Source organism: Martes martes (genome assembly GCF_963455335.1).
Source record: "Martes martes genome assembly, chromosome: 4".
Classification (NCBI taxonomy): Eukaryota; Metazoa; Chordata; class Mammalia; order Carnivora; family Mustelidae; genus Martes; species Martes martes.
This window is the reverse complement of record NC_137891.1, coordinates 149,320,014-149,342,623: the sequence shown is the minus strand read 5'-3', so window position 1 is coordinate 149,342,623 and position 22,610 is coordinate 149,320,014. Positions and strand designations below refer to the sequence as shown.

Sequence of the window (22,610 nt, the reverse complement as noted above, 5' to 3'; positions counted from 1 at the left end):
TTTTTTAATCTATTGTATTTTCTAACTTTATTCTCTTATTCCTGTAAATTGGTGGTTATACCTACAATGATTAATAGATTTTTAGTGATACTTCACACTGGATGTTAGTGTTTTAAAAAATATTGAGGAGAGTTCGCATGTTTAGGTCTTTATAAAGTAACAAAAAATGCCTTTTGCTATATATTTATTAAAGACAGTCATTTATGGTTTATAAAAAAAAATATTGCCCTGATATACACAAAGATTTCCTGATAATGGTAATTAAAAACAGGTACTCCCAACCCCCCCTTGTGTCCACACCAGTTTTCAATCTAGATTGGCTTAATCTTGAAGTGTAATCCAATAAGACTGAAGACCAAACACTTCAGGTCCTGGACAAGATAATAAAATACTCGTAAGCCTTCTGGATCCCTATAATGCAAAAGGAAAAACATGTTTAAAGAGCTGGAAAAAACTGGCAAAAACACAAAAACATTAGCTCAGGTTATTTACATAAAGGTATTTACAGAATTAAAACTTTAAAAACCACCAAGTGCCCATAAAGAAGGAAAAGGCTATGTGCTATATATTAAACAAGGAAAACAGTTACACCCAGCATGTACTAAAAGTGAGCCACAGGGGAGGCTGGGTGGCTCAGTCAGTTAAGGTTTAACTCAAGACCTCAGCTGAGACCAAGAGTCAGACCAGAGCCATCCGACTGAGCCATCCAGGCGCCCCCAGAGGTTACCAAATTCTAAGGACTCTTTGTAGCATAAAGACTCATGTCTCAACTTTATAATTTTCCCTACTGACAACATGAATTTTTAAGTTTGTATTCTATTTTTTTTTTAAGATTTTATTTATTTGGGGTGCCTGGGTAGTTCAGTGGGCTGGGGCCTCTGCCTTCGGCTCAGGTCGTGATCCCAGCGTCCTGGGATCAAGCCCCGCACCGGGCTCTCTGCTCGACAGGGAACCTAATTCCCCCTCTCTCTCTGCCAGCCTCTCTGCCTACCTGTGATCTGTCTGTCAAATAAATAAATAAAATCTTTTAAAAAAGGATTTTATTTATTTATTTGACAGACAGAGATCACAAGCACAAGATCACAAGATCTTAGGCAGAGAGGCAGGCAGAGAGAGAGGAGGAAGCAGGCTTCAGCTGGATGTGGGGCTTGATCCCAGGTCCCTGAGATCATGACCTAAGCCGAAGGCAGAGGCCCAACCCACTGAGCCACCCAGGTACCCCTTAAGTTTGTATTATAAATAATTTCAAGTTTCACCACAGTCAGACTATAAGATGTGCTAGCGTGAACGGCCAACCCTGAAAAGCTGTTCAGATCGACCCAATGACTCTACAGTTTATCTCAAGCACTTGTTTTGGCATATTTCACTTTCTGTTCTGGCCAGGTTCTTATTTTGGCTACTCCTGTGACGTTACTCTGCGTGTGTGTCAGAGAAACTGTGTGTAACAGTACCTAAATAAAACATCAAAGCAACAGGACAAAGCCCTGGAAAATAATCTAAAGTTTCTCTCTAATGATGAGAACAAAGTTGGCCCCTCCTTTTTTTTTTTTAGAGAGAGCAAGTGAGAAAGAGAGACCAGGGCAGGGGGCGGGGGGCAAAGGGAGAGAGATTCTTTTTTTCCTTTTTAAAAAATTTTTATTTTTTTAAATTTCTTTTCAGTGTTCCAGAATTCATTGTTTATGCACCACACCCAGTGCTCCATGCAATCTGTGCCCTCCATAATACCCACCACCAGGCTCACCCAACCTCCCACCTCCTTCCCCTCCAAAACCCTCAGATTGTTTTTCAGAGTCCACAGTCTCTCAGTGGTTCATCTGCCCCCACAATTTCCCCTAACTCCCTTCTCCTGGGAGAGAGATTCTTAAGCAGACTCTGCACTGATTACGGAGTCTGACATAGGACTTGATCTCATGACCCTGAGATCACGACCTGAGCTGAAACCAAGAGTTGGACATTTAACCGACTGAGTTACCCAGGCACCCCTGACCCCTTCTGTCTTGTATTTGTACCAGATCTTACCATTATGGTCCCAATTTGGTTAAGGGTTTCCTATTGGTCTGCTTCAAAACAGACACATCTGGCTATAAGGGTCATACACACTTACTTGGATTGATTGACATCAATAAGAGAACCAATTTTTGATGTTGTGAAAGATATGTGTTCATCTCCAATGACAATTTCAAGCTCCTAGAAACATTTAAAAAAACTAAGTCAGGCCAAGTTGGATTTTCCATCAACCACACAGAAGATATACCATCTGTCAAATCATACCAACTCAACAATTTAAACAAGACCAGTTCACTCTATGCACTAACCTATACTGGCTCTAGAAACAAAAAGAGAAATTAAATATTGATTTAGTCCTTGAGTAGCTCATACTTTTATTAGAGGAAGATGTGTTTGTGAGACTCTACCATTTCTGGGACTTGGAAGGATTTACAAGTTTTATATAGGAGTTTTCATTGTTAAGAAAGTGGAGTAACAAAAAAAGAAAAAAAAAGAAAGTGGCGTAACACGTATACATCTTGTGTTTGTGTTTTATAAATACCGAGAATCTAACCTTTCTGGGCAAATGGGACAAGGAGAAGTCTAGACCTTGGGTTTGATCCCAGCTTTGTCACCACCAGCTACACACTGTTGCGCCTCGATTTCTAAAGAGTGATGCAAGTAGCAAAAATCTTTAAAAACTTTCTATGGGGGTGCTCACTGTGTACCAGCTATTGTTCTTGGTGCTTGGGACAGATCGGCAAAATCAAAGGTCTGTGTCCTTGTGGAATTTACAGTTTAGTGAGTCCCACTTCTTTTTTCTTCATTTTTTCCTATTTCTTTTTGATTTATAGTTTTCAATTATGAAAAGAATTCTAACAGAAAATATAGAAAACTATGAAACCAACGTTCTTAACACCCAGGTGTGAAAATGTTAATAGTTTATCAGATTTTTTAAATAAATAAAATATTACACACAAAGTTAGGTCCACCTCCTATTCCATTCTCCTTCCCGCATCCTTGAAGTTGAGGTGTATTCTTTCTACTCATGTTTTTAGATTTGGTAGTATGTTTTAAAAGTTTTACATAAATGATCATACTATATGCATCCTTTTGCTTTTTTCATTCAACACTGTTTTTATATGTGATCTAGTTCATTAGTTTTAAATGCTTTAGAATATTCCATTTATATCCTTGTTGAAGCAGACTTAAGTTCCCAATTTATTGTACTATAAACAATGTGGTGAGAATATTCTTCTATGCCTCTCCTTGTATGCATGTGAAAATGTCTCTAGGGGTATTCCTAGAAGGAAGGTATAAGGTTTTTTCAATTTTGCCAGTTACTACCAAATTATTTCCTAAAATAGTTGTACTGATGTTATTCCACTAATATGTAAGATCCCCTTTTTCTTTCTTATATCCTTTTTGAAACTTGATGTCCCCTACCCCTACTTTTTGCTATTCCAATGGGTCTGAAATGGTAGATCATTATTTTCCTAATGTTCACTTTTCAAAATGTAGATATTTATTGGCTATTTGTTTTCCTAGTTCTGTAAATTACCTATGCAGAACCCTTACACATTCTGCCACCAGTTGTCTTTTTTTTTTCCCGGGTTATCTTTTTATTAATTTGTAGTTCTTGATATATTCTAGATATAAACCCTTTGCCAGATAGGTTTTGCAAATATCTTTCTTCAGTCTGTGGCTTATCTTTCAACTTTATCATAATGTCTTTAGCAAAACAAAAGTTTTAACTTTAAAAGTCAAATTTATCAATCTTTTCCCTTAAGGAATTTAAAATATTCCTTCTCTACCCAAAATAATAAAAGATAGTCTACATTTTCTTTTATGTTTTAAAATCTTGTTTATTTCAACAAATGGTCTAATTTACTTAAAAATATTCTATAAACATACTGCCAACTGATACCGTTTTTTGAACAATCCATCCTTTTTCTATTAATTTGAAAGTTCAACTCTGTCATACCCTACTCTGAGTTGCCATATATTCATGGGTTTGTTTCTGGGCTCTCTACTCTGCTCCACTGTTCACTGGTCAATTCTGAGGCAACACCACAGTACAGATGACTGTACCTTTTCAAGAAATCTTCAGAATTATCTTGGTTACTCTTGTCCCTCTGATCTTCCATGAATTTAATGTTCTCTTAGGCTTCAGGAAAACTCTTGTTGTGATTTTGATTTGAATTGCAATGAATTTATCAATTATTTTAATAAAATGGATATAATAATTGAGTCATTCCATCCATAAAAATGATACAGATTTTTAGTTCTTTTATAAAGCCCTTTTAAGTTTCAGACATCTTATTAAATTTACTCCCGGGACGCCTGGGTGGCTCAGTTGGTTAAGCCGCTGCCTTCAGCTCAGGTCATGATCCCAGGGTCCTGGGATCGAGTCCCGCATCGGGTTCCTTGCACGGCAGGGAGCCTGCTTCTCTCGCTGCCTCTGCCTGCCTCTCTGCCTGCTTGTGTGTTCTCTCTCTCTCTCTCTCTCTCTCTCTGGCAAATAAATAAAAATCTTAAAAAAAAAAAAAAAAAAAAAAAAAAAAAATTTACTCCCAAGTTCTTTATAAGCTTTTGTTGCTATGATGAATGGCATTCTGTTATGGTAACCTCATCCAATAGGCTGTTGCTTGTGTAGAGAAGTATGCCCTGTTCTCTTCACTGGGCTACTGGGATTGTCGTATGAGTTAATAGAGCTGAAAATTAACGGTAAGACAAAATACATATACATGATTTTACTGAGATCCTGTGGACATAAATTAAAAAGTTAACTTTAGAAAATACGGAGGATGGGATTTTCTTTTCACTCTTCCTCAAGAGTTAGACTAGGTATTTATCCAAAGGACACAAAAATAGTGATTCAAAGGGGCACATGCACCCCAATGTTTACAGCAGCAATGTCCACAATAGCCAAACTGTTAAAAGAGCCCAGATGTCCATCGACAGATGAATGGATAAAGAAAATGTGGTGTGTGTGTGTGTGTGTATGCGTGTATATATATATATATGTATAGGTATGTATACACACATACCCCACATATATATACACATACATTATATATATACATATACTCTCACACACACACACACACACACACACACACACACACATAAAGGAATAATACTCAGCCATAAAAAGAATGAAATCTTGACATTTGCAGTGGTGTAGATGGAGCTAAGAATTATGCTAAGCAAAATAAGTCAGAGAAAGACAAATACCATATGATTTCACTCATGTGTGCAGTTCAAGAAACAAAACAGATGAACATTTGGGGAGGGAAGGAAAAATAAAAGACGATAAAAACAGAGAGGGAGATAAACCATAAGAGACTCTTAACTATAAGGAACCCCTCCAGGGTTGCTAGAGGGGAGGTGGGTGGAAAGACAGGGTAACTGGGTGATGGCATTAAGGAGGGCACGTGATCTAATGAGCAGTGGGTGTTAATGCAACTGATGAATTACTAAATTCTACTCCTGAAACTAATAATACACTATATGTTAACTAAGTTGGATTTAGAGTAAAAAAAAAAAAAAGATTGCCCCACCATTTTGAGATGAATTAGGAATTAACTTATATGGGTTTTTATATTAATTTAATAAATGTAATTATTATTGAGCTTTTACTATACACAAGTACTATTTTAGTCACTAGAGATATAGCACTTAAAAAAACAGGTAAAATCCTTGTATTGAAGGAGCTTGCTGGGGTATATGCAAATCTGTTGTAGTGGGGGAGGAAAAGGGATATATAAAGAAAAGCAAACAAGACAATTTCAGACAATAATAGATGCCACGAAGAAAATAAAACCTTAAAAAAAGGGGGGGAGGGACATTTTAGATTGAATGGATAGGCAAGACATTACGGAGGAAGCGATGTTTGAAACCTGCAATAATAAAGACAATGTTAGATAGAACATTCCAGGCAGGATGCAGTAAACGCAAATGTCCTAAACTAAGAACAACCTAAGTATGTCTGAAGAACAGAAATAAGGTCAGTGAGGTCTGAACACAGTAAAAGATTATGAAAATGGTAGAAGGGGCACCTGGGTGGCTCAGTGGGTTAAAGTCTCTGCCTTCGGCTCAGGTCATGATCCCAGGGTCCTGGGATCGAGCCCCACATCGGGCTCTCCGCTCAGCGGGGAGCCTGCTTCTCCCTCTCCCTCTGCCTGACTCTCTGCCTACTTGTGATCTCTGTCAAATAAATAAATAAAATCTTAAAAAAAAAAAGAAAGAAAAGAAAATGGTAGAAGATAAAGTGGGAGTTCGGATTTTATTTTATTTTTAAATTTTTTAAATTTATTTGACAGAGAGAGAGAGAGTGCACAAGCAGGGGGAGCAGCAGGCAGAGGAAGAATAGGCTCCCCGCTGAGCAAGAAGCCTGATGCAGGACTCTGGGATCATGACCAGAGCCAAAGGCAGATGCTAACTGACTAAGTCACCCAGTCATCCTGGATTTTATTTTAAATGTAGTGGGAAGGCAATGGAGAACTTAAAATCAGTGGAATACATTGACATTTTAAAAGATTAGTCTGATTTCAGGATGGAAAAACAGGCTGTACAGGCCAAAGGGAAAAAGGACATCAATTAGAAGTCTAGATTAGGAAGGTAGCAGTTGAGGTGGAAAGAAACAGCTTCCCCGTTAACACAGTCAAATATGACAGTGGTTTTTATTTTAATTACCATAATGGTGTTCAGAATAAATATATAAGCCATGAATTTAAACACATATACCTAGCCACTTGCATGACTTTCCTTCTCTTAGATTGCTGAAATAACCATGTTCTATTTCTCTTTGTATAGTCACAATACTTTGTCCATAGCAGTTACTCAGTGAGTTGGGCAGCAAAACCTCTGAGCAGGGCTGAGGGGAGAGGCACATGAGGAAATCCAGGGCTAGGATCTAGGTGGTCAGAAGCACCACTGGCTCTCTGTTCCTCTCTGTGGGATTACTGCTTCCTTAGATAAAGGTGCTGTAATCTGCTTTGTGTAGGTTCCCCTCCCCCCACGAATTCAGTTATATGCAGGGCAGTAAAACTCATCTTAGTTGTAAGATTTCTGCACTACAGGACAGCTGCTAAAACACTCACCTGCCGGCCCACTCGGTCAGGGGGAGGCCACAAGGCATCATCCTCTTTGGTAATTTCACTGTCATCTATTATTCTCTTCAGTTCCTCCATTACACTTTTATGTACATAAGCCTGAAAGCAAATTCAAAAATGGAATTAAGCTGTATTCCTAAGCAAGTGTTCTGACTCAGATAGTGATAAAAGATTAAAAAAAAAAAAAAAAGCCCCCTCCTAAAAACTAGTTTCTAGCTGTAAGGGGTGATGGCATTCAGGCGTGAAGAGGGCAAGGCCAGAAGTGCCCAGTGACTACACCTCAGACCCCATCTACCTGTTTCTACTTCTTGGGACATGCTGTTCACTTGGACCTTTTCCTTGCTTACAGACCCAACTCACACTTGAACCCAGAACAAAAGGTCTGTGAGAAACCCTGGTTATTCCTAACTAGATGACATGCTTATGAAGAGCAGAGACATGTCTTTTAAAATACCTTTTGCATATTAGTTCCCATTAAAGAAAATATAAGGAGGCTGACATGTGTGGGTAAACATAAAACTGAATGCTAGTTAAACATAATAGTATGACAATATGTTAACAAGACATTTTCAAATGCGACAAAGTGGTTGAAAGGAAAGAGAAGCCTTGATGAAGCCTCAACAGTGTGGCAGAAGTTATACAAAATGGAGCACATGGACTTGACAGAGGCAGGCACAGCTTTGAACTCCGACTCTATCTCTTGCTAGCCAGGGAGAGGTGACTTTGAATAAGCCTCATAATTAATATCTGGGGGCTCACTGTAAAGGGTATATTATACCACCCATCAAACAGGCTTACAATCAGGGTTACATAAAATCGTATGTGTATAAAATACCAAGTGCCATGCCTGGCATCTAACATGCATTCAATGATGTGAACTGCTTTCCCACGCTCCCTTACCATGTTCAAATGCAAATTAAAGAGCTCTAGTGAAAGCTACGCACCAGGGAATATACCAAACACTTTGAGTATAATGTATTTAATTCTATGACAGGAATGGACAGTGGGGGGTAGGTTTTATTATTTGTTTCTGCAGACAAAGAACAGGGAATTTGCCCAAGGGCACATAGTAAGTAGCAGATTCAGGGTTTAAACCAAGTTTGCAAGACTTTAAATGATTACCAGTAAGTGATTCAGCACTGTGAAAGAAAATACAAACTGAAAGAGATGAGAAAAATTTTAGGAGGTATCTATAGATATGTCTATACTTCTCTATTCTTTTTCAATACTACTCCCAGAAAGAACAAAAACAAGACAAAAGGCTAAACGGTAGTAAAAGAAAGGCTCTCAAAAGGCTCATTACCTCTTTTCTGATCATGACATCATTTTTGTAATTGCTGTTGTTGGCATATCTCAATTTCCCTATAAGAAACAAAAAACCAAATTCAGTGTATATTAAAAACATATGAATAAAGTGTCATTAGCTCACCAAGACTATTAGCTGTTGCTTAAAATGTATCCCGGCCCTCCCTTCAGTATCTACCAGGTTTACTATCTGTGCTTCTGGTGTTCCAAGAAGAGCAGTCTTTTCAGTTCTTCGCTATTAAATAGCCTGATAGCCGACAATAATACTGACACTGAATTAGAATCTTGCAAAAGGCAGCTCAGGTATGATAAAAGAACACAAGCAGACTCTTTTGTGACTCTGGCAAATCATATCTCTGCAGGTTAATGCTCTCAGCTGAAAACAGGGAGAGTGATGGTAACTTATTAGCATACAGGCCTCCTGAGGTTCAAATGAGTTGTGAAAGGAGTTTGAAAACTGTAAAATGCTGTTTACATACTATTCATGTGACCATGCAACACTCTGAACTATTCCTGTGATGGAAAAGTTGTGATTTTATTATTAAGCATATTTGGTATATAAGGCCCTTTGTGTGTAGGTGCATCCAAAACGCTAATCTGGGTATATGCTGGGTATGAAGGAAAAGATAAAAGGAAATAGATGAGTTTTTAACCTCAGAATAGAAGGCACACATGTAAACACACTATCTTGTCACTGTTTGTTTATAACCTGGGTCTGTCAGATTCATCTTTGTGCTCCCATTTAATGAGAGTTTTCTGTCATCTTTGATTCCTTTTCCTTCACCACAGTGGCCCTTCCCCCAGCTCTTATCAAACAGCAAAGTCATATTGGTTCTGCCTCCAATAGTATCCTAAATCCTTCTATCTGCTTTTACTGCCCCGCTAGTTCCAACCAACTTCCTTTTTGTCTTGACAACTATAACTGTCTCTTAATAAGAAGCCCTCTCTCCACCCTTGCCCATTCTGCACCCAATGATTAGAATACTTTTTCAGGAAGAGATCACATCTTTCTCTCTTTAAAACTTTCCATTTGCTTCCTGCTGCATTTAGAATAAAATGGCCTATAAAGACCTACATGGTGTCCCCCTGCCTACTGATCTGACATTGTCTCCTACAATTCTCCTCAGAGCTCACTACTTCCTCAGCCATACTGACCACCCAAAACATGCCTACTAGCTCACTCATGCCCTACAGCCTTAACACTTCTTACTCCCTCTGTCCAGAATGCTCTTCTTCCGCAGATTCACAAGCCTGGTTCCTTCTTGTCAGTCAGGGTTCAGTTCAAACACTACGTTTTCAGAGAGCGCGCTAGTGGTCACTCTGCTTAAAAGCAGCTCGCCAACAATTATTCCATCATTTTGTTTTATGTTCTGACCACTCGTCACTATCTGGAATTTTTTTGTTTGTTTACATCTCTCCCAGCACCAGAATATACGTTCCATGAGAGGAAGCTTTCTGTCGTTCACTCCTGTATCCCAGATTGTGAAAAAGAGCCTGGTACGAGGTAGGTAATGTTTTCTGCGTGAAGCGTTCTAATAAAAAAATGTCACCAAACAGAAGTCCCTGCACATGGAAAGAACCAGTGGAGCGGTCACAGGAGTGATTCTTTCTGATCCGCGCCGCAGTCATCAGTCCCTTCCTCTTCTAGCTCCTCGCACATTCCAGAATCCCGGCCTCTCCATTCGCCCGACCCCAGGCCCAGTCCTCGCTCCCGGGGTGCCAGGGGCCGCTCTTACCGTCGGGTCGGAACTCAAACTCCAGAAACTCGTGGCCGAATTTGCCTTTATGTCCCACGTAGTAACGCAGATAAAAGTCACTCTCCATGGTTCATAAGGAGGGAACCGAGACGAAACTTTACCAGCAAGCCACACCGTCGCTGTTTGCGCCCAACACTGACGTCTACCTGGGCGCGCGGAAGTGACGTCAAAGCAAGGCCGTCGGCCGCCGGGAAGCGGCCCAGGTCGCCCCCGCTCCCGGAAGTGGGGGCAACTCTGGCCCATTACCCGGCAGAAACGAGGCTCCTTTCACCCGAAGGCGGGGTCAGTGCAGCCCAGCCTCTTCGGCCCGAGGCGGGAACAGGGCTGAAGCTCGGCCCCGGGGTTTGCACCAAGCAAAGGCCGAGCGTTTGGAGCGGCGGGTTTGGAGACATTCTTTCAAAACTGCCGGCTAAGCACCCCAAGCGCTGTGCCCTTTCTGGCTCGACATCCATTTAAATACACCTAACTTGGAGTCGGACAAAGCTGATAACCGCTTCCGGACCTAGGTCTCAATAATAAAATGGGGTTAAATGAGCCAACCTCACAGAGAAAAAAAAAACGTAAGTGACCTGATTCCACGGAACTCGGCACGCGCTGTGTCAAAAGTTGGCTGCAACTGAACTTTGCTGTTTATGGACTAGTTCAAGGAAAACTTTGGAGATTGTCATTTCCCTGGAACTAACTTATCTCCCATTTTATCCCTTTTACTTTTTATTTCTGCCTTTCCCTTTCTACTTCACTGGTCTCTAGAGTAGGTGCTGTGAGTAGAAGTTAAACGGAATATTTAATTTCCCATTCTCATTTTCTAGGCACTGCTTACCGAGCAGTGATTCAGAGGCCTGGCTGCACAATGGAATTGTTTGGGAACATCTTAAAAATACTGATGCTTGAGAGACCCTGGGTAGCTCAGTTGGTTAAGCGTCTGCCTTCTGCTGCGTAGTGATCCCAGGGTCCTGGGATTGAGCCCCTCATCCGGCTGCCTGCTCAGGGGGGAGTCTGCTTCTCCTTCTCCTCCCTCTGCCTGCCACTCCCCCAACTTGTACTCTCTCTCTCAAATAAATTTATAAAAACAAAAACCAAAAAAAACAAAAAAAAACTGATGCTTGGGCCGCATCCCAAACCAATTAAGCAAGTTCTCTCGCAGAGAACCTAAGCGTTGGTATGTTTTTGCAAAGCACCCAGATGAGCTGCGGTTGAGGACTGATGCCCAAGAGGCCCTTGTCTTTTCAGGCCAAAGTGGCTGACCTCTGTGAAGTCTTTCTGGCTGTGGAAAAATTTTCCTCCTTGAGTAGGCAAAGGACAATCAAAATTCTAATTATTAGAAGACTGCTTTAGCTCATTGAAGTTCCAGCCAGAGCGGGGAATAAAATCAGTTCTAGAGACAGTGCTGAGATGGCATCATTCTTGGGGCCTGGCCACTCTAAGTGTATACTGTTCTGTATAGAGGTCAGTGGTCTCTTGATTCTCACTCCCATTCTTAACATTACTCCTCTTCTCCCCCCCCCGCCCCCCCCCTCATAATTGGTAGCACAGTGTAGAGTGGGTGTGACGGGGGAAAAATCACTGGAAGCTTGTATTAAAATAATCCTGTGCAACTTGATTCACTGTGACTGAAGATGAACTGATTAACTTCTTGGACCTCAAGTTTATCTTTAAAATGAGAAAAATAATGTCATACATCTGGTAGGACTGGTGTAAAGATAGGAAGCAATATCTTGGAAATTGGGAAAATAGTTTGCAAACTGTAAATTGCTATTAAACCATAAGACATTTTATTTAAAAAAAAAAAAAAAACTGGGGGAGGCCTAAGTGGCTCAGTCAGTTGAGCATCAAACTCTTGATTTTGGCTCAGGTCATGATCTTGGGATCCTGGGATCAAGCCCTGAATCGGGCTCTCTGCTCAGCAGGGAGTCTGCTTGGGATTCTCTCTCTCCCTCCCTCTCTCTCTAATAAATGAATAAATATTAAAAAAAAAAAGCACTTGTATGGGTGGTAATAAGGGAACTGTATAAAAAAGAGAAGGGAACCACTAGGTATTAAGCACCTAATAAATGTGAATCCATTTACAAATGCTGTTCTTTGAATCCTCACAACAATCTTGAGGTGGTAATTGCAATTAAGTATATAGATTCATCAGGTAAATGCCGTGAGGTTATTTTTCAAGAGTGAAATTATAAAAATTATATGGTAACTGCTGAATCTGAGCATCTGCAGATGTGGCAAATAACAGAAGTTTTGAGTAAATGTAAAGGACACCGGATTCATCAGGCTGTAAAGTGATCCAGGTTTGGGGGCATGAGATTACGTGGTAGAGTAGAAAGAACATGGTCTGTGTATTTGATGTGTCTGAATTCAGCATGATTTACTGTGCATTTACTGTGCTATGTGCTGGGAACATGTTGGTAAGCAATACAGACCTTTATAGAACTTGCAGAGGAGGCCATTAGGGAGCATACAAGCAATTATAATGTAAAGATAAAGGTTACAAATAGGGGAAACACAGAATACTATGGAAGCACAGGGGATGGTTCATAATCCAGTAGAGGGGCCTAAGGGAAGTCTTCCTGAAGGAAATGGTCCAAATAGAAGGCCCAGAACCGCAGGGTTAGAATACAGAATGAGGTTTTGGATATAGTAATGAGGTTGGAGAAGGGGCAGAAGCCAAATGGCTTACAAGCCATATTAAGGAGTGTGGGCTAAAACCGAAAGGTATTGGATTTCAATGCAAGGGAAACAGATGAAGAGCTTTAAGCAGGAAAGTAGAAAGGATGGTAGTGACATGACCTGTTGCATTCTAGACAAAATCACTCTGGCTGCAATATTGTAGAACAGATTGGAAAATGGAAAGATTTAAAGTATGAAGTTCAGATATGTAGTTGCTAATCTATGATGATGATCGTCCAAAATAATGGTAGCCTGTACTCGGGTAGTGGCAATGGAGATGATAAATGTGGATGGATTTGAGACAAGACACCATAATGTAAGGGATAGGCGTAGGAGATTAAGATATGGCCAGAGAGGTAGGGAAAAACCAGGAATATGGTGTCATGAGCCAAAACTCCTTTCAAGAAGGAGTGCCAACAGTGCCAACTGCTTCCAGGTCAAGGGAGATAAAAGACTGGAAATATTTATAAGATTTATAATCAAGGACGTCCTTGGTAGAAACCACCTCAGCAGCCTCGAAGCAGGGATCAGGGTGTGGGGCAGAAGTATTAGTATGCAAATAGGCAAAATTTGCTGTGGAAGCAGAAACTACCTAACCCTGGGAGTTGGGTCTGAGTCTGAGAGAACAGAGATTTGTGGAGGAAGAGTCCTAGCAGAGTATCCAGGACAAGCAGGAGTCAGCCAGGTGAAGAGCCAGAGGACAATCTAGGCAGAGAATGCCACATGTAGCATGTGCTACAGGCACTCTGGGGATACTAAACGTAATTGTGGGACTCTGGGTAGTTCTTTCACCCATTTCCTCATCTACATAACGGGGACAATAATATTGATATTGATAGTATTTATCCCATAGGACTGTTGAAGTCTAAAATAATTTATGTTGAATACTGGATACACATTAGGGACTCAATCAATGATAGCTCACCACCCCTCCACCCCTCATTAAAGCATCACAATGGAACAACACTTTCAGATTTTAAAAAATGAATTTAATCTCTCTCTAGAAACAGTGCACTGATTTTACAAATGTTCACATTTGGTTTTTCGTTCACCAAGATGATGTCAGTACAGCTAGTGAGATGCAGCACGCCACCCTCTCCTTCTGGAACAGAAACCAGACTGCAAAGGGCACTGACTACACAAGCTAATGAAACTTGGAATGACAAGACAAAAAGAGCAGAAACTGTTAGTGTGACCCAACATTCTAACATGCCTGTTACATCAAATATGGTCATTTGAGGGTGTGGGGAGAAGACAAACGAGGAAAATTCATTTGGGTACAAGGTGATGGAGTCTGCAAACCAGTACTTCACCCCCAAATGAACAAGAGCTGTTTAGAACAAAATGCTATTTTAAAACACATGGTTTGTACAGGTATGTTTTCTCTTGTAGTTTTTGTAAAAAAGTATCAAAACCTTCATGTTTTTAAATATATATATACATATACAGGTGGCTTTTTTAAAATTACTTTTTATAGCACAAAGTGTTTGCAAATGCAGAGGGTTTCTGCTGATTCTTGACTATGCACATGGTGCATAGACTGAATGAACAGAGCTTCCTGATTTCTTATATTAACTGAAAATTTGAAGCTATAATTCCTCCACCTCTAAGTTCTCTGTATCCTGAAAATCCCCAATACCCTAAAAATACAGTGTGAGAAGACTCCGATACTCTATCTTCATGCATTGATGGGAAAGGAAGTTATTTACTCTGAATGTTTAATTGCTAACTCATTTATATTCTGTGAAATAGTGAGTCCAGCTGGAGTTAGGAAGAGGAGTGAGGCTCACATTCCTGTGCTCTCTCCTGACTCCCACCAGCACCTGACTAGACAGTGCTTGGGGTTCCCTCTGCAGACTACCCATCTCCAAAATTTCATTTTCTCAATGTTGAGAAAAATCTCAGAGGCTCTTGACAACACAGAGGGCTTCTGTGAAAATTCCATTATCCTTATATTCAAAAAAAGATCAACTCAAACATACGAAACGCAGTCACTATTTCCCTTTGGCCACTGGAAAGCTGGAGGCTAAAGACTGTCGTGTCTGCAAAGTGCTGGCGATGCATCCTGATGAACCCTCCATGATGCACTCCGTGCCTCGTACGCAATAAATGACTAAGAAATGTTTGCATAATGGAATCAGAAATTAAACATAAGTATTCTATAAAGTGCTTACATTGAACCTGTCTTTCCATTCAGCCTCATTTCTTGCTAAGTCCCCCTTGAGCCTTTTGCTCGTTACAATGAATTACATGCAGTTCCCTACAGTCCCCATGCTGTTTCATGCCTCTGTGTCCTCCACTGCCTGGAGCAGCCCGGACACCCTGACTTAGTTTTTAAGACTTAGCATAAGGTCACTTCCACAATGCCTTTCTTGACCCCATTCCTCATCTCCATACATAGAAATGACCTCTCTCTCCTTTGTGCCTTAATAGTACTCTGAAAAGAATCTGTTCCTTTTTTGTTTCTGCCTGTCTTCCTCTACTGTTACTGCGAACTCTGTAAGGACAGTAAACACTTGAGTGCAGTGCCCGGCACTTAACCGGTACCTGGCAAATGGTTTCAATGAATGGATATACCGCAACCGCAGAGAAAATTAGAAGGATCATAGTACTTATTGCCATAAAATTTAATTCCAATCTCATCTTGAGATTAAACGTTACCTCAACCTATTTTATAAATAATCATGCCATCAAGAGTAAATAAATAAAATTTTAGTTTTCTGTTTCTGGGCAGGCTATTTCTACCAGCGTCTTCATAATTCCACTGGAAAGATAGGCCATTAGATAGGTAGCAGGTTTGGTACAACGCTCAGGCAGCCCAAAGTAGTCTCCTGGAGAAGAAAAGGGAGGAAAAGGTCTGGGACCAGTTTCTCTGAAACAGAGGGAAAAAAAATTTCTGATAAATCTTCTACCCTCTAGGCCTTATGTCTAGATTTCCTTCCAGCTCTATAGTCCAATGACTCTATGATCTGTTGTTGGCTGTAGACACATGATAGCACAGGGGCAAAAGGCAACAGAAATGTAATTATACCTCAAAATGAGGTTCAGAAGCCTCCAAGACTAGAGAGGGAGGATGGACCTGACCTCCTCAGATTTCATCCTACTGACTACCATCGGACACGTGAGGACTCTGCAATTCGTCTTCTGTAGCCGCTCCCAGAGCCGCCTCTTCCAAACTGCACTTGTAGCATATTCAGGAAACATGGACGTCTCTGAGAAAGCTGTGTTTCATCATCATTTTGAGATCTCAGGCTGAACCATCCTGACTCCATTTTTGTTTGTGTGTTTGTTTTGTTTTTGTTTTTTTTTCCCCCTGGGAAGGCCAGGATCTGATTCAAAGTTTAGAAACTACACATTAGTCACTGTTCTCATTTCCCCAGGAAATTCTATTTCTTTGGAGGCAGGTCATAGAAAAAGTTGCCTGTTTTGTGTAAATCTCAATGATTTTTTTTTGTCATTTTTCTTCAGTCAAAAATAATTTTACTTTCCATTCTTGAAAGAATAGTAGTAAGTGAATAAGCTCCATAGGAGTTGGCCACCTGTTCTTAAAATTCTATTTGGTATTGGTCTCTAGGTCAGTTGCCTCTCAATGAGTGTTTCAGGACCACAACACACGCATATCGTGAGGAAATTGCTTGTTTACGCAGAGCATAGGGCCGAGGCTCCAGAACACAGTTGTTTTTTCTCAGAAGTGAGGAGCTCACGAGTGACGTGGAGAAAGGTTCTAGGAGCAGGGTTAGGTTATAGAACTCCTGAATGCCTGCCTGGAAATGCGAAGGGTATCAAGCTGGTGAGATATCCAAGCTTCACTGAGTTGGGGGCTGCTGCGGGGAGGGGTGTCAGAATTTGTTCAGTTTGTTCACATGTCTTGTCCCTGGCTGTCTGATGGGAGGGAAGTGGCAGAACAGCAGAGTTAAGAAAAGATCAGATCTTGGATGAGACAGCTGGCGGGGCCAGAGTTCCTTCTGGGGCCATGTTTTCAATGGTAGATCCCACAAAGAGAAAAAAGCACTTCTCCCACCTCTCCCAACACCCAGGAAAAACAAAAAAAGTGTCCATAATGAAAAAAAAATCTATACATATACCCGGAGTTTTTTCTTTTATTTACAAAGTAGTAAACCAAATCCCTGTGTGAACATATATATCCAATAGGCTATAACGTTGTGTATGCCATTTCCCTCTCGTAGGACTTCAAGTTTGGCCACTTTTTCTGACTTCAGCCTAAAGCTACTTTCATCTATATGAACACATGATGGTAGCAAGCTTATGTTGTTCCCCCCAGTTACAGGAAATGGCAGAGAACAAGGGAAAGGGAGAAACAGAGATGTAACAGAACCCACTCCACTGTCCTTATCCTCACCCACTGCGTGTCTCAGAGGTTCAGTGTCTGAGCCAGTCTCTACAGGAAACTTGGGCTGTTCTAGAAATGTCTCCACTTAGCTCTCCACGAGTAAGGATGGCACCCTATGCCTGCTTCAGAGGAAACATAATGAATTCAACCCAAGCATCCTGAAGGAAAAGGAAGTTACTTGAAATGTCGAACTTTAAAATAAGCAGTAGCCGAGGTTCGGGCATGTTCTCGCCTGAGCTCACGAGAACTGGCACCGTGTGAAGTCTGTGCGCTGACCTCAGCCACAGAAGAGAAAGCTCAAGTGGGAGTCACGGCAGCCATGGGTGAACTGAAAGGCTTTGCCTGACAGACTGGGGTCCCAGAAGTTGCCAGAGGTGGGGAAGACTTGCCTCTTCCACCAGGTGTTTACCAAACCACGGCACCCATTTTTTGAGCCAAATTTCCAGAGTCTTCTCTGAAAACTACAGATGCCCCTCTGTGGACTGTTTTCCCATGTATTTCTCTGTATGGATTTGAACAGCCCCAGGCACGCCTCTTTCTACAGATCTGTCTCTCTCACACACATACACATAGGAACATCAATGCACGCGGAGTCTGCATGGTGGGCCAGTCATACCAAAAATAAATACTCTCATGTCTCTAAATTATTTATAGAACTAATCTTATTTCTGAAATATGTTAATAAATAATCTAAGTGGGGGAGGGAGTTGAAGTGTTTTCTTCTTTTTTACACTTATGTTGATGGAAGCCACAAAGCATCATCATTTTATATACTGGAAAAAAAAATCAACCCCCAAACTCCAAAACCTAAAAAAGCCCCCCCAAACCAAACACCCTCTGTAAATATAGTTTTAAAATGATGAGTAAGCTACTGTACCATCAGCCCCATTTGGTTATGTACATCGTGTCAGTCACTCGGCAGTAGCCATTCCATGAAGTCCCCATGGGCAGTGCAACCGGTTAAAAAGTGTATAAAACATTATACATATAAAAACTCTCACATCCTTTGGATGTTTGCAGTTCATCATAACTTTGTGGTTACCTTTCCGCAACATAAATTAAAAAGAAATCACACACGCGCGCACGCATACTCACTCACTCACTCACTCACACAGACCCATATACAGAAACCCCTTCATGCAGGCATACACCATCCAGAAAGTGTAGTGGATGGGACTGAATTCCATGAGGCACGAAGGGAGTGGTCCCATCCTCAGGGCAGTCCATCATCTTCAAGGCTTAATGCCACTCGCTGGGGAGACAGAGCAAAGACATCACCGTTAGACCCACAGGAGCTGTTTACTGAGTCCCCACAAGGCAGCAGACATTCTGTTACTTGACAGGCATTAGCTCACATAATCTTCACACTACCCCGGGAGACAGGTTTGTCGTATTTATTTTACAGATGAGGAAACGGAGACTCAATGAGCTTTAACAACATTTGTCCTGGATCACATAGCAAGTGGGTGAACTAACATTTGAACCCAGACCTGGGTGAATCTACAGCTGTCGCTTTCTCCATCATTCTTTTCTGCCTCATGGTAAAGGAGTGCTGCAGAGGTCTCAACTTTCTCAGTCCTTCCTTATAGGATTTTAGGTTTGTTCAACATCAGTGGGTTAGCTGTGGTCAATGTTTAATCCCAGGCCATTAGCTACTTGTCTCTAGCTTTTGAGTCACCAGTAGGCAGGCGATCTGCTGCACCCCTCGTAACTGATCATACAGAATCGGAAAGCGGTACAGGTCAATTAAATTCAGTCCCTCTTTTCCTCAACCCTACTTTCTAGTCATTAGATGCTAGAATTCCCCCGTCACAAATGGCTGTTAGTGGGCTGAGCCCATTAAGCCCTGAGCTGGTCTATTCCACTGGAAGAGCAGACAGTGGACTTAACCTCTTTCCTCTACTGACAAGTAATCTCTTTCTCTAACTATTCCAACATTCCCCGATTCTCTTAGACTCCGAGAGTTCTATACAGACAACCCTTGAAATCTGCAGACACAGTCTTAGTTCCCTTCCTTTCCTTCTGAGTGTTTTCTCCTCCAGGCTACCTCTCTAGCTTTCCCCAACTGGGTCTGTCAAAATCCTGTTTTCCCACTCTTCCATTTCCTGAGTACACTCATTTGGGCAGACCCCAGTGTTTCAGTATCTTTCTCCTAGCTAAGTGAATTGGGGGTAACCACTTTACCTCTCTGAGCCTTGGTTTTACCATCTGTCACATGGGAGTAAGAATAGGACCTACCACAGAGAGTTGCTGAGAAACCAAATGAGATCATCTCCATAGAGTGCTTAACACACATGGGGTCCACAGTATTCTAGATCAGCCTGACCAGCATAATACAGTAGAACCAGACTAGCACTTCCCATCCATGGACAGCCTACAGACATTAAAAAGTGACCACACTGCCTTTCAAATCATCTTTGGATTATTTGTGGTTTGGGTGAAGGCCATGGCCTTGCTCTACTAGCAAAGACACTTGAGACCCTCTTCTTTTGTCCAGGTGCCCTCCCACTCTCTCCAAGACCAGTCTCTACCCCAAAGGCAGTGATGGTGGAGTGATCTGAGAAAAGGACAGGGGGTCAACAGGCTGTTGAGGATACTGATTCTCAGAGCTTCCAGGCTATTTACCCCATGATGTAAGTGGAAAGAGCACGGACTTTTTGTGTGCATACAGACTGGAGTTTTTGTCCTGGTTCTGCCACTTCTTCGCTGTGACCCTAGGCAAGTTATTCAAATTCTCTAGTCTCAGTTTCCTCATCTGCAAAATGGGGCTAATCATCTCAACTCTATCAAGTTACTGTAAAGACTATACAAGGAAATGTACGTAAAACACTGAGTCGTGTCTGACACACAGGAGGTTCTCACTAAATGTCGATTTCCTCCCTCTCCTGCTCTGTTTCCCTGCAGCTGACAGGAGCTTACTCCTCGGGCCTAGATGCCTCAGGAATAGCTCCTCCAGAGGGGTTATTGGCCCCCTGGGACACAACGCCACCTGACACGTGTAGAGTGCTTTGTAACTTACAAGAGCTCTCTCACCTACACTGTCTCGCCTGAACACTATGAATTCAGGAGGCGGATAGAATGGGGGTTATCATTCTTATTTTACCAATAGAAGTGAGCAGAGAGAAGTGACTAAGACCACAAGGTTATGGAGAAGTGAAACTGGGAGCCACCACTGTAAGGTGAGCTCAACCCTTCTTCCACTGGGCACCCCCCCCCAGGCTGTAAAACTTGGTCAAGCACCTTTTTCCGTGATTGGCCGAGGTTAAGTCTCAAGGCCCTCTGCCAGCCCTCCTCACCGCTCCACTTCATTTCCCATGCTTCCCCTTCATGAATAGTGTGCTTCAGCGGCAAGCCAGTCTGCTCTGTCCCATACTTGATCATTTCTTCCACACGCCATTTCCTCGGTCTACACCAAGCTCATCTTTCCTCTTTGCCCCAACACCCAGCTTACGATCAGCAGCCTTCCAGGACCAGAATGCTGTCTAGGATTGGCTGCACCTGCCTAGGCTCATGCCCTCACTCACCAGCCCCTCAGACTCAAAGTGGCACTGCCCTACCTTGCACTTGACGACAGGCAGCTCGGAAAGAGGGTTCTTCGGGAGTTGGTGCAGCTGTGACCTTGGTTCCCCCGGCAAGACAAAAAGCTCCTTGAGGGCAGGGGCTGGGTCTTCCAGTTCTCTGGTCTCCCCAAGACAGGGCTCTGCCCACAGTGGGTGATCAAAGCTGCTGATTGCCTGACAGGGGGATGGACTGGATGACCTATGAGGTCACATTCAGCCCCCTGACTCTGCTATAGAACCATGACATCTGCTCCCCCAACAGGCCAGGCCCTATTGTGCCCCTCAGCCTTTGCGTGTGCTTCTTTCTGGAATGCCATTTCCCTCCTTCTCTTGCTGAAAAACTGCTATGAACCTTTCAAGGATACAGTTCATCTATCACAGCCTCTGTGAGACATTCCCTGCCTGGTTTCCCAAATAGAATTCACAGCTCCATGGATGGTCCCACAGCGTCTGTTCAACTAATATCACTGGGAGCCAGCTATGCCAACCTAGGCCCCAGGGAAACCAATGAATCAAACGAGCCCACCCTCAAGGAGTTCACAGTCTAGTGGGGAGAACAATGAGCAAAAAGACAAGTTGACTACAGTGTGACAGGCGCTGGGACGGAGAGAGGCTGTGGAAGAACAAAGAAACTGGGGAAAGCTTCCTGGAAGAGACTCCTGAGCTCCACCAAGGCACTCCGTGCACAGCTGTACAACAGTAAGTGACTCTCACCCCCCACCAGCTCCTCGGAAGTGGGAACCTTCCTTCCCTACTTGTGAACACAGCGTATCTGGGACTGCGCTTGGCTCATGTGCGATGAATGCATTTGAACTGCATGGCCACAGTTACCCTTCCAGGCCAAAGGTTCTGAAAATTTACTCAGCAGAAAGAAAGACATTGGGCTTCTTTACTCTAGGAATAGCCTCTGGCTACAGGGTGGGTCCTGATCCATTTCCACCCCAACCACCTGCCCCAGAGTGTCTGTGTCCCCAGGGCCTAGGATAGTGCCTGGCACACTTGATAAATGTTGGAAGGAGGGAAGGAGTGAGGGAGGAAGGAAGAAAGGGAGGAAGGAAGGAACGGAGGGAGGGAGGGAGGAAGGAAGGAAAGGTAGAAGGAAGGAAAGGAGAAAGGAAAGAAGGAATTCTCCAAGCAAGGGATACTTACTGCAGGGTAGACATGGCCAATCTGAGCAGTCCTCCCTATGTGGAGCTCATCTTCGTCCTCCTCTTCCGTTGTTTTCCTGTACACTGGGTTGTCAAAATTCATGCTTTTGGTGTTCTTCCGCTTCCAGTTTCTCCAGATCAGGTAGCCACTCATGCATAGCAGGGCTATTACCGCTGGAGAAAGGGACACAGCACGCTAGGCTAGGCTTTAGTCCATTGCTCAGATGTCAGTGCATTTCACGCCCTCTCTCCAACTTTCCTGCCCCTTGTTCGTCCGGTGGTTCTGTCCTGTTTCTGCTGCTTGGAAGCCCTTCTCCTATCTCTTCCTTTATTAACTACCCCTCTTTCAAGGTCCAGCTCAAATGTGAAGTCTCCTCCACTTCCTGGGACCAGTCAGTTGCTCCCTCCTGTGTGTTCCCAGCCTGCGGTCCTGTCCTTTATATGTGTGTAGCCCCAACTGAGCTCTTTGTGGGCACGGACTGTGTCTTCACCTCTCTGTCCAGCTCAGTAACATGTACGGAGTGAATGAGTGAATTTCCTCACCACACCTTTGTCCTAACGCTGCTGCCACCTTGCAATTCTCTGAGAAAACCGTTCTTACTCCAAATGGAGGGTGGATGGTGAGGTGGGGTGTTTCTTTCCAAAGCAGGGGCTCTGCAAGGAGAGGCGCATCTCTGGAAGGGGACACAGCAGGGAGACCCTGGCTCTGAGGGGCAACTGAT

General features: G+C 42.5%; 2 protein-coding genes across 5 annotated transcripts in view; both read right to left on the bottom strand.

Annotated features, from left to right (window-relative positions):
* Positions 1-167: 167 nt before the first annotated feature.
* On the bottom strand, positions 168-10,344 carry MAGOH (mago homolog, exon junction complex subunit). The gene is made up of 5 exons (XM_080802560.1): positions 10,145-10,344; positions 8,407-8,465; positions 7,092-7,202; positions 2,105-2,187; positions 168-411 (listed from the first exon to the last, which is right to left on the bottom strand). The coding sequence occupies exons 1-5, from the start codon at positions 10,230-10,232 to the stop codon at positions 312-314; spliced, it is 441 nt and encodes a 146-aa protein (XP_080658686.1). The 5' UTR covers positions 10,233-10,344; the 3' UTR covers positions 168-311.
* A 3,461-nt stretch (positions 10,345-13,805) lies between these two features.
* The window catches only part of LRP8 (LDL receptor related protein 8), a gene marked incomplete at its 5' end in the record, with an annotated part of 78,296 nt that continues 69,491 nt past the window's right edge, over positions 13,806-22,610 (bottom strand). For 3 of the 4 annotated variants that reach the window (XM_080801349.1, XM_080801350.1, XM_080801352.1), the window contains 3 exons: positions 13,806-18,432; positions 20,738-20,914; positions 21,890-22,062. In XM_080801349.1, the coding sequence (XP_080657475.1) occupies positions 18,394-18,432; positions 20,738-20,914; positions 21,890-22,062 (389 nt within the window). In that variant the 3' untranslated portion in view covers positions 13,806-18,393. The remainder of the gene's footprint in view (positions 18,433-20,737; positions 20,915-21,889; positions 22,063-22,610) is intronic. The other variant, XM_080801351.1, reaches the window with a different exon arrangement.

What these genes read in the sequence shown, in the direction of transcription:
- MAGOH (XM_080802560.1), bottom strand. Translation starts at nt 10,232, where the DNA reads ATGGAGAGTGACTTTTATCTGCGTTACTACGTGGGACATAAAGGCAAA. An exon ending in CTGACCGAGTGGGCCGGCAG is followed by an intron (nt 2,188 to 7,091) that starts GTGAGTGTTTTA and finishes AAATGTTTCTAG; the next exon opens with GAGCTTGAAATTGTCATTGG. An exon ending in ATTGATGTCAATCAATCCAA is followed by an intron (nt 412 to 2,104) that starts GTAAGTGTGTAT and finishes TTTGCATTATAG; the next exon opens with GGATCCAGAAGGCTTACGAG.